The 12151-nt window shown below is 40.8% G+C and overlaps 1 protein-coding gene across 1 annotated transcript in view; it reads left to right on the forward strand.

Moving 5' to 3' along the window:
• Window positions 1-904: 904 nt before the first annotated feature.
• Window positions 905-12151, forward strand: part of AIM1 (absent in melanoma 1) — a 43001-nt gene continuing 31754 nt past the window's right edge. The window contains exons 1-3 of the mRNA XM_009893847.1: window positions 905-2388; window positions 8024-9488; window positions 9573-9749. Coding sequence (XP_009892149.1) covers window positions 1637-2388; window positions 8024-9488; window positions 9573-9749 — 2394 coding nt within the window. The 5' untranslated portion in view covers window positions 905-1636. The remainder of the gene's footprint in view (window positions 2389-8023; window positions 9489-9572; window positions 9750-12151) is intronic.

The following is a 12151-nucleotide window of genomic DNA, read 5'->3' on the forward strand; positions in this document are numbered from 1 at the left end:
CCCGGCCTCTGCCGCCAAAAAAAAAAGCCCACCCAGCCCAAGTGTAAAACGCCTCCGAAGAAGTCTCCGAGAGGGACCCGGCGTCTCCTCAGGAGGTCTGGTACCGCCGGAGTAGGAAATAAACTCGCAGTGTTTTGAAATGGACATCTCAAAACACGTATTCATCGTACCGGCATGTAAAAAGTGCTCATGTATTAAAATGCAAATATGCATGTATGCTCGGCAATCCTGTTGCGTGTTTCCTGTTTACCATGTTAATTAGAAGTTGTCAGGGAAAAAACTTTACCAAGAGTAATCCAGGGCAGTCTTTGACCCAGTAACTCTCATTGAGTGATGCAGTAGCTTTTACAGTTCTGGGGTTTCTGGCCCAAAAACACAAGCCAAGTATCTGTCGGATTTCATTAATGAGAAATGCATGAATTGTAATACAACTTACACCTCTGAAATTATTCTCTGCCAGCACAAGTTCCAACACTAACTCAGCCAGTTTGGAGAGGAAAGTTAAGCTCCGCGCTCTTGTTTTTGTAAGGAAACTTTTGACCAAGCAGTTTGTACCCAGTCTTGCAGACACCAGGATACTTCCCTGTATTATTTTGAGTGAGATTAACTAATAGCGCAGAAGTTTTGAGATTTGGGATGTGTAATGCTGGTATTGTAAGGCAAGATGAGCATACTTGTAAACAAACACAGGCAAAAACATACAGAAGGATCTTGGGATTTTAATTGTTTTTTGAGGGGTTTGTTTTTCTTGTTCTTTTTTGAGAGCTGGTATTGTTCAGTAAGCTGTTTTGTTCCCATTCACTGTGTCCTTTTAATTTATAGGTGGTGCTAATGCAAACAACTGTATTATAGAAACAATTTTGACATTAACCAAATGTTTGTTTGTTTGTTTTTGTAGTCCACCTCACAATTTCCAGATTCTTCCAGAGAAGAGAGTAAAAAGAAACCAGTTTTGGAAAGACTTGGAAATTTATTTGGTACAGGGAAAAGGAAGAATGTCAAAAGTTCACTAGAACACACTTCACATCGGAAAGGGGAGAGGTCGTTTTCTCCTCACAGAGCACAGCCGATATACTGTAGGCACGTAAAGGAAGGACACGAAGCTCCTCAAGTACAGAAGCAAGTGGGAAACGTGAGTGCCGTTTCTGAGGCGCAGGAATATAATTTCAGTGGGGAAGTAGGACAGCCATATCGTGACACCATTTCAGAATGGAGTAGTAGGGGCATCTCTTCTGACAGCGAGTGGTCAGCAGATTGGAGCGGCAGTAGTGAAACCATTAAAAACTCTTTATTTGAGAGTAGCCTGAACGTGGAAACCCCGGAACTGGAGAAAGAATCCATCACAGATATAAATAATTCCACAACTCCAGATTTCATAAAAAGCTTGAGAAGTTTGTCTAGTGAAGACTTAGAAAAGAGTATCTTAAGCCACAAGCAGCTCGTGAACACGTGGGTGTCTGAGGAGCCTGGGCATGCAAAACCAAGGGATTTGCCATATGAGTTGGAATCTGCGGCAAGTGAACACGCGCGTTCTGCTAGAGTGTTAACAGTTGATATCTATCTAAGAAAAACAGACGAACTCCTTAATGAATCTGTGACTGTTACAACAGAAGAAAATTGTAGTGACTCGGACACGATGGATAAAAAATCTGCTAATAAAAGATCTGGGAAAAGGAGAAAATCTCAGTCGTCTAGTGACATTCCAAATGGAGAGAGAAACCAGACTGAGACTACTGCAAGAGAAGAATCCGTTTTTGAGGATGATGTCCCTTCTGAGGTGTTTTCAGACAAGGTAATAAACTCGGAAAGGAAGGCAAAGTCTCCTCAACAGACTCCTGAAAGGAATTTCTCTTCCCCAGGTAATAATCAGGACCTAAAAGTCGGATCTGCTCACAAAGGGGCGTCTAAAACTGAAGCTGACAAAGGCAAGCAGCAAACCTCAAACACAACCCCTGCAAGGAGAAGATCATATAAAAAGAATCAGTCGGATGCTGTCCCCATTTCCCCCACAGGTTTGAAGGGCCAAGTAAAAGATTACTCCTCAAAAAGGCAACCTTTAGCGTCACCAGAGAGTAACCCGATGACAAAAAGAACTTCGGTAGAAAAGGGAGCTATACCTTTGGCTTTTGGGGAAGACAGTTTGGAGTCTCCCAAAGGTTCTTTGGCCGATAAGACAGAAGACACTGCCTTGGTGTTCACTGAAGGCAGAAATGAGACCAAGGCAGTAAAGCATGGTAATGGTTTGGATGGAAGAGCTTTCTTGCGTACTGATGGGATTAAAAATGGAGACCTGAGTATGTCAGCTGAGCGACAGACAAATTCTGATTTAGACGGCTCGAAGCTGAAGAGTTTGGATGCTTCCAAAACAGTCACAACAAAGATTAGCCTGTAAGTAACATAAACTAGTTTACCTTATCCCTGTAGCTGTAATCTTGCCTGTGTCTGTGTTTAGGAATCTATAGGAACACTAGCTATGTATCTGTTATCTATCTAGATTATCTTCAGTTAAGAACTGCCCTTTTTTTAAATTTATCATAATTACAGGTGCCCCTTAACAGGCACTGCAGTTTACGTGTTAGAAAAATAATCCATGGGTTTTTTTATGGATAGGGAATTTCTTTGTATGTCAATTCCATTATATGGAATAATTTCACATACATAAAAGCTGCTTGTTTGTCATTGTCAGTGCCCCCGTTGTTGCTCAGATTAGCTCAGCTGTCATTGACCTTAATGTAGTTTTGCCGTCTGTAACCAACTGAGGATGTGGTTGAAGACTTTTGTACGTGAAAATCTTCGAATAAGGAATGTGTTCAAGTTGATTTTAGAAACAATGTAAGTTATGCTATTATTTTATGAAGAAACGCACGATGCAATATAGAACTTGTTCCTTCAAATGATATGTTAACTCACACTGAAAATTTGAATATGTACAGTTGTTTTCATGAGTATGTGCAGGATGAATCATGTAAATTTTTATGCATATGAGTAACATCAGGCATTTGCAGAATTATGCATATATTAGTTTGCAGGATTTGGTTTTACACTCAAAGAAATTGTCATCTTTCAAACGGAGATGATCAGTGCTTTCCTTAGGATTATACAGCAGCGGATGTATTTATAACTTTCACTGTAATCACTAGTACGAATCTCCTGTGATTGATTTCCTGGATTCTATTACATTCGCTTCTATAGTGAATCATTTTATTACATTTGTCATTTCTGTTGTTTAGTTGTCACGGCTATGTACTACGCACTCTTGCTTTCCTCATTCTGGTACGGTCATCTATAGGTGTCAGAGTACATTGAATCCTATAGGTCCATCCGAGGTACACAAGCGTTCAGAATTGTTGTTCAGTTGTGTTAGAGAGATGTGAACGTTCAACGGTATGTCTTAAGAAACATATATGTTTCCAGTTATGCTTCCCACATCTGAGAAGCATAGGAGCATTAGGAAAAACTTCCTTTGCAGGATTTATCAAGCTCTACATCTGGTTTGTTCATTTGTAACTGAATTAAAACCACCTAGTACTGAAAATTAAATTGTGGTATTTTTGTACATGGTGATGCTTCGCTGGCTGGCAGTATAGATCACAAATCTTAAACTCTAAAGTTTTGTATCTTCACAACTTCAAAGGAAAGGTAGCTTTCCTGTTTTTGTGTCACTGTCATTAGCGCTGATGAAGTTATAAATGGTAGCGTAGCTGGATTTTGTTTTTCTGGGTATCTCCTTGGCTCGCTGTACAGTGAATTATCTTCTGCTGTACTCAGAAGGTAATAGGCAAGTATCCTTTCTGGCAGATTTAATTTTAATGAATAAATAGCTTGTTCTAATTCATCTGATTTTGTGGGGTGTGTGGCACTCTGTGTCTTGGCCTTATCTGCTGCTATAGGAACTTTAGCCCTGGGTGGGGACCGGTGTGTTGCAGGCAAGGCTCCTGATGCATCTGATAGGTGACATTGCACAGTCCCACACAGTGTCTTTAGCCAGCCAAATTGATATGGTCACATTACCTGGTATAATTTGTAGCCATTCATCAGAACACATGAACTAGAAACCTGGATGTGGATTAAGCTGCTGTAAAATGGGAAAGGAAAAGATGGTGCTGTTACTAGAAAGTGGTGTGTTTTTGTTCTCGTTTCTGCTTTGAACTAGAGAACGAATAACTTTTCAGTTTTCAAAGGTTAAAAAATTATCGTTAGCTACTTCACATGAATCCCTTTCAGGTTGAAAAATACTCATTTACTCACAGACTTGTTTGCCTCCTGTACGATGGATTTTGTATAAGCAAAGTAGTTTTTACTTAAAAATGCATAATGTCTCTTCCTAATGACGTGGTAATTCTGGGAATCAAGTTTCTTTAGAAACAATTTTAGAAGTCAGTTTTGCTGGTTCCCTACAATTAGTGATAGCATTTTCTGTCTTTTCTTCTTTTATGTCTGTGTACTGGGCAACTTGGAAGTCACAGGATACTTTGCTTCTAGCTTTTGAAAGGGAAACATATCAGGTTTGAGACTAAACTGAGTCTGATGGTACATCTTAATCAGCAAATAGAACCTCAGGCAGTAGTTACTTTGATGTGCTTAGCGGAAAACTTGGCTTCAGTTGTCATATTTGATGTTCAGACGTGGTTTTGTAGTTGCCTTTACATTTATGCCCATTTGGTGAATTATTCTGCTCTGTTAACATGCCGTTTTTCTTTGCTCACCTCAATCTGATGTTTTGGCAGCAATGTTTTTTGGCATCACTTACGTGCTTGACATGGTCGTTTGGACAGTATGCTTCAACTAGGTGACTCACCTTTCATTTATGACTACATTGGGAGAGGTTTAACTGCTTGCTTCCACAGGTTAGGTGCAAGGTGTAGCCAAAGAGGAGGACATCAGTATTTCTCTTGTGCCTGCTTGTTCCTGGCATTGCAGATCAGTAATGGGTAGTAGGAATCAGCCACACTGGGCTGTTTGTAAGAAAGCATTTGCACTATTAAGTGAATCCATCAGTGCTTTTCCCGAATACTAGAAGGGAGGCTTAAAGGATACTCAAACAATATCTCCTTTTAATCACATTTAGAAACTCAGTTCCTTCAATAAGGTGCATCGTTTGGCTATATTTAACATCAGTATATCTTAGTGTGGAAAAAGATGTAATGAAAAGATGAGTTAAGAGGAGGACTGCTGTAGTGGATGAAGCTCCGGGGCTGAGCTTTTTATTGCTCTTTGGTCTCAGCTAATTCTGCTGCTGCCGCTCTGCAGAAATACTGCAGAATGTAAACTGCGAAGTGCTGAAGTGGTTGTTTCTGCGTAAATTTGTAAAGCCTGAAACTATACCTTTGAGGTGTTAGCTGTTCATTTAAAACATGTTTTAGGCGTGGCTGATAACTATCAGTGTTAACCATTAAACTTGCTTGTGTCAAGGCATACAGGGAGAGACAGCTTTTATTAAGAAGATACATGTTGTTATGTTGAAATGCATGTAGTAGCGCAAGTGACAAGCTGACAAAAGGGTGGTATGGAAATGAGTCTGATAAGATAACTAGGCCGTTAGCAATACCTCTTGGAAATACAGGTAGAAGGAGAGGACAAGTACCTTTTTCTGATTGGAAAAGGACATGAAGGGTCCTGGTGAACAGCAAATTCAGCATGTGTCAGTAATGCATCCTTGAAGCAGATGAAGGCTAAGCCTATACTGGGCTACACTGGCAGGAGCAGAGCTAGCAGCAGGTCAAAGGAGAAGATATTTGGTGCTCATGGGGCTGCATCTGGGGCGTTGTATTGAGTTGTACCCCTCCCTCCTCTTCCAACTCTTTTCTCCTGGTACAAGAGAGATGTTCACAAATTGGAATGAGTCCAGTGGTGAGCCGTTAAGAACGTGATGGCACTGGAGTATACCACATATACGCTGAAGCAGCTTGATTAGTTCAGCTGAGAGAAGAGAAGGTTATGGGTGGACCTCAATCATCTCTCGCTGCCTGTAAAGGTATTATAGACAAGGCAGAGCCAGATTTGTCCTTGAGGTGTGCAGTGAAGGGACAATGGCCGTGGTTGCAAGTTGCAACAGGGAAGTTTCAATGGGATATAGGGCAAAAATAATTCACAGTGACAGTGGCTGACCTGCTGCAATGCTTCCCTGGTAAGGCTGTGAAATCTCCACTCTTGGAGATACTCAGAACTTGCTCAGACAAAGCCTCAGCAACTTGATGTACCTTTGAAGCTGTCCCTGTTGTGAGCAGTAAGTTGGACTAGCTGATCTTTAGAGGTCCCTTGCAACTTGTATTCATTTTCCAAAAAGAAAAATTGTAGAATAATTTAACTTTGAAAAGTTTAGGAAAAACAGTCATACTGCAAATGAAAAGTAGCGTCTAAATATATTTAATGTTATGCTGTGTGATAGTTTCCTTCCTGCCTTTCCTCTTTCAGGAATAATTTTTTTCTGTTTCTAGACAAATTTTCCAAGGGTCTTTTATTAGCATGTATCTGAATTATGGCCAGTCATTTTTAAGTTTAATGTTTCTTTTTTTATTGATCATGTGCTCTTTATAAGAGCTTTCCAGTTGTGAACTGATGTGAGCAGGCTGGTAGTTCTGAAAAGACATGGTCATTTTTAACAGTTGCTTTCTGTATAGATTCTTAGGCAGCTGATTTAGGGTTCCTTCTGATATTTCAGTAAGTTTGTTCCTCATGCTCTTCCCAAGAAAAGAAGCTTGTACAATGAAGAGTTTTGCTTTAGTAAGGTTTACTTTCTCACTTGGGATGGATCTCTTGAGAAAGAGGAAAAACGAGTGATCTCAGTTTTTGGGTTGTTCACGTTAACTCACTTCTACCTCACACTTCTTTCTTGGGCTAAAGAGCTGTCTGAGAGCTCAGTGAATGCAGTTTGCGTAGGTGAAAAAGAAGAAAGCACTTAAATACCAGAATCACCCATTGATTGATAGAGCATTTGAGGCCCTGAAGATTGCTGCTGCTATTTTCTTCTATTTCCCGCCATCGTCAGTTTTCATGTATAGCAGTTTCTGCCTGTTCTCCCACCGCTGAGTGTCTCTAGATTCCTCTTTGGAGAACAGGTCTGCCTTTCAGGTGATGGTAGGCTCTCTGACACTCCTTATACCTGACTGATAAATTTTGAAGACATGCCCTGCATCTTCATAACTGTTCATACTGTTCCTGCAGCAGCAAGTGACATGGACAAATTATTTTTCCTGGATGTAGGTATTCAGAGGAAGGAGGCTTCAAACCCTCAGCTGCACATCATCAGCCTTCTGCCATGGTACATGAGCACTATGTGCTATGTACTTGTACACGCTTCTCTATCCACTCTGATGGAGAAGTTTCTATAAGTGTTTCTTAATTTCAATTCTTGTAAAATCAGCAGGGTTAGTTTACACAATATAAATGTTGACTGACTTTACCTGAAGGAAATGGGAGAGTCCTCACATGTGGTGTTCACTTGGCCAAGTGGCGATGCTGTGACTGGGGATGGTTACCTCTTCTGCCAGCACTAATGAGGCCAGAAGAGGTATTTTGCTCAATTCAGGGTTGCTTCTGCAGTGTAAGAGCTGCAAAGAATTTAGGCAGATGTCTTCAAAACTTGTTGGAGAGGTATATTCAAATGTTAACCAACTCATTATCACCTTAATGAATTGGGATTTGTTTCCTAAACTCTGTAGGGAATTGCATGCATATAATTTATTCTGCCTATTCACTATTAAATTTTAATGTCTGTCAGTCATAAGTAGTTAAGTTCTCTGTCTCAATTGCAGGTGCTGTAGGCTGCTGTGTTTTTTGTTTTACCGAGCATTAAAGAACTATATACGTTTGAAATGTGTTCCCCTTATTTAGTGTATAACTTTTTTGGTGATTGGTATAGTTACCCATTTTTTAGTTAATTTCTTTTGAGATACCAAAATTTAAGCTGGATATGACTATGGAAAATTTCATTATAATGCTACATTTTATTGTTTTGAAAATTGTTACAAGTCTTTTCAAGATTAATCAAAGATGTAACTTTGTATCACTTTGCCTCCTGTAGTCCAGCCAAACCGAAGAATGTAGAGCTGAATTTTAAAACACCTACAAATCAAGACAGTTTAGAAAGTGAGCAGGATACTCTTGAAAAACCAGTTAATAAAACTAACAGCAACATTGCCAACAAAATTTCCTTGTTTGAAAATAAATGCGCTAACCAGAGCCAGAGGCCTACTGACATCCCTGCTTCAAAAAATAGCACTGTACCAAGCACATTTGTTGGCAGAGCAAAGCTGAAATTTGGAAAACAACCTAAGGAAAGCGAACAGCCTGATAAAACGTTAAATAAGCAAAGCAGTCGCCAGAAGTTATTTGAAAATGGTGTACCAGAGAAAGAAAGCACTGCAGAATTAAAAAGCAAAAATGAAGAAGGCTCTGCGTCTTATGAGGATATTGGGAAGACAACAGAACTTAAAGTAAAAGCTGCAATATCCCTTTTTAACCAAAGCAGCAAAACTGATGCTAGTAGTGGCTCTCTGAAGCAACCTGATCCAGAATTAACCACAGCTAAAAGAGAAACTTCACCTTTTAAACTGTCTTCGTACTCACCCAATAAAAGTGAAAATGCTCAAGATACTTCCTACCAAAGAAATAACACAAGCTCAGAATTCCACAAAAATGAAGAAAAGGTGCTGCCAAGCACAGAGGTTTTATCACCTTGCACTGAAGGTAAATATCCTCTACCATCTCATCAGGTTTCTAGATCAGATTTTAAGAAGATGGAAAATGGAGATAAAAAGGCAAATCTGGGAGAATTGAGCTTTGCAGCACAACAGTATGATGACAGCAGTCAAGACAGCGTATTGATACCAGAGCACAACGTCAATACACAAAAGAGCCCAGGCAAAACTTGTAATGGATCTGCTGAAGATGATAGTGTTTTTGATTCCCCATCCGACATGAAGAAATTTGCTGAAACAATAAAAAACTTGGACAGCTCGGTTTGTTTACCCCAGAAAAAGAAGAGGTCAAAGCTTCCCAAGTCCCCAGCACCCCACTTCGCAATGCCTCCCATTCATGAAGACAACTTAGAGAAAGTATTTGATCCTAGTGTATTTACTTTTGGTTTGGGACTGAGGAGGGAAAAATCACAGGATCTGTTACCGGCCCAACAAATTAAAATGCAAAGCCTGGAAACAATAGCCAGAGTCAGGCCCAAGCGTGCATCAACAGAGCAAAGTATCATTTTCAAAGCCCTGCAATCATGTAATAGAGAGGAACCTGCCTTTACTCAGGAAATAAATGGAAAAGAGAACGCTGATGGTATAGATGGTGAAATTAAGAGATCACGGCTTGAAAAAAGCTCCCTTTTCTCAAGCTTGCTGTCTTCTACATCTAAAGAAAAGTTTTTTAATCCCTCTGTCACCTCACTAAATAACACCACAACAGCTTTTGCAACTGACTCCTCAGGGATGCCTCCTTTACAACAAGATGCTTCTGGGCCATTCAGCATGCCTCAAAAATCTGAGGTAATAAAGATCATTCGTGAAAAGCAACCATGTAAATTTTTGTCTGCCTGCTGAATGACTGTTAATTTGGATTTTGCGATTCAGTCTCTTTCAGATATGAAGTTTCCAAGTTTTGTGGAGAAGTACATGCAAGCAGATAGTGCAAAAAAAGAACTAAGTTTACAAATGCCTAATTATGGGAACCCTGAGAAAAGTTTTTCCAGCTGGTTAGGCACAAGCAGATATGAAGCAAATGTCCCCACTGGTTTATTAGATGTGGATGTAAGTATTGTGTTGTTTAAAATCTGTCTGGAGAGTTATTCAGCTTTTATATTTTCATAGATGATGTGCATACATTGTTTTGTTTTATTTCCCCTCCTAGGGACATGCATAGGTTACAAATACATAAAGGTGAATGTAGGTGTAGTACCAGTTTCATCTGATGTTGTCTACACATGAAAATGAGATGGCCTCTATTAACATGGTTACATTTCTTCATGGTGCCCTTATTTTGAGACTCTTCACAAATATGAATTGATAGGAATTGAAAGTGTATGTTTGAATATGCCTTCATACTTGGTTTTGTAGTATTTTGAAATTAATCTCATACTAACTTTATTTTTTGTTGTAAATTAGTAGAATGCATTCTGTAAACTTCAGAAAACTTGTGCCTGCTTCTTCTGTTGATAGTAACCTCTCTCCTCTTCTAGCAAGACATTTAGCCATTGCACTGTTAAATGAGTAACAGGGGAGACTTTTTTTTAGCCCTCTGTTTTTGTTCCCAGTATTCCTGTGCATTTGATAGAAAATATATATTCTTTAAGAACACTTTAAGAAGTGGATAGTAGTGATTATTGAAAGTGCTGCTACAATGGAGGACTGTTCCTTTGTCTGACTGTGAGCATCTGTTCATCATGAGTGAAGGCAGACCTGTGTTTTCCCTTTGAGGCAACTTTACCCTGATGTGGGAGAACTTTGCAATTTCTATTTTCAAAATGATGAACCAATGTCCAATAGTATCATAGAATGGTTTGGGTTGGAAGGAACCACGAAGATCATCCAGTTCCCACCCCCCTGCCATTGGCAGGGACACCTTCCACTGGACCAGGTTGCTCAAAGCCCCATCCAACCTGGTCTTGGACCCTTCCGGGGGTGGGGCATCCACAATTTCTCTGGGCAACGTGTTCCAGTGCCTCACCACCCTGACAGTGAGGAATTTCTTCCTTATATCTGTCTGAATCTACCCTCTTTCTTTTTAAAACTGTTACCCCTCATCCTATCACTACATGCCCTTGTAAAAAGTCCCTCTCCAGCTTTCTTGTAGGCCCGCTTTAGGTGCTGGAAGGCTGCTATAAGGTGTCTGCCGGCTGCACAACCCCAACTCTCTCAGGCTCTCCTCATAGGAGAGGTGCTCCAGCCCTCTGGTCATTTTCGTGGCCCTTCTCTGGACCCACTCCAACAGGTCCATGTCTTTATGTTGGGGGCTCCAGAGCTGGACGCAGTACTCCAGATGGGGTCTCACGAGAGCAGAGTAGAGGGGCAGAATCACCTCCCTCAACCTGCTGGCCATGCTTCTTTTGATGCAATCTAGGATGCGGTTGGCTTTCTGGGCTGCGATCACACATTGCTGGCTCATGTTGAGCTTCTCATCAACTGACACTCTGACGTCCTTCTCCTCAGGGCTGCTCTCAATCCATTCCCTGCCCAGCCTTTATTTGTGCTTGGGATTGCCCCAGCCCACGTGCAGGACCTTGCACTTGTCCTTGTTGAACCTCATGAAGTTCACACAGGCCCGCTTCTCAAGCTTGTCCAGCTTCCTCTGGATGGCATCACATCCCTCAGGTGTGTCAACCGCGCCACTCAGTGTGGTGTCATTCATAAACGTGTTGAGGATGCACGCAATCCTACTGTCTATGTCATTGATGAAGATGTTGTATGGTACTGGCCCCAATACAGACCCCTGAGGAACGCCGCTCATCACTGGTCTCCACTTGGGCACTGAGCCATTGACCGTAACTCTTTGAGTGTGACCATCCAGCCAATTCCTTATCCACTAAGCGGTCTGTCCATCAAATCCATGTCTCTCCAATTTAGAGACAAGGATATCATGTGGGACAGTGTCAAATTCTTTGTACAAGTCCAGGTGGATGATGTCAGTTGCTCTTCCCTTATCCACCATTGCTGTAACCCCGTCATAGAAGGCCACCAGATTTGTCAGGCACTATTTGCCCTTAGTGAAGCCATGTTGGTTGTCACAAATCACATCCTTATTTTCCATGTGCCTTAGCTTAGTTTCCAGGTAGTATCTGCTATTTCTGTTGATGGGGGCCCTTACTGTTACCCCAGAGGAAAACTATAATCAGGAGATCTAAGAACCTGGGAAGAAATATGTTCTCCAGAGTTTAATAGCCACATTAATGTGATCTGTGGAATCGAAGTAGCATATAAGAAGTTTGAGAAATACTTTTCCAAAGCTGATGGTCATCTGCTGTTACAGTTCTATTAAAAGGGGTGCAGTAGTAGTAGAAATAACTCCTTTCTCCTTCACCTTGCAGAAAGAAATCCATACTACCTTGCACTTCTGAGGATGTAGATTTTTCTCGCATGGAAATGTTTTTAATTAGTGTGGGGATGAAAGTTAGGGGGGTTATTTGCAGTGGTGTAGACTTATGCTGCCAGTTAGA

Source organism: Charadrius vociferus, unplaced genomic scaffold (genome assembly GCF_000708025.1).
Source record: "Charadrius vociferus isolate BGI_N301 unplaced genomic scaffold, ASM70802v2 scaffold129, whole genome shotgun sequence".
Taxonomy (NCBI): domain Eukaryota; kingdom Metazoa; phylum Chordata; class Aves; order Charadriiformes; family Charadriidae; genus Charadrius; species Charadrius vociferus.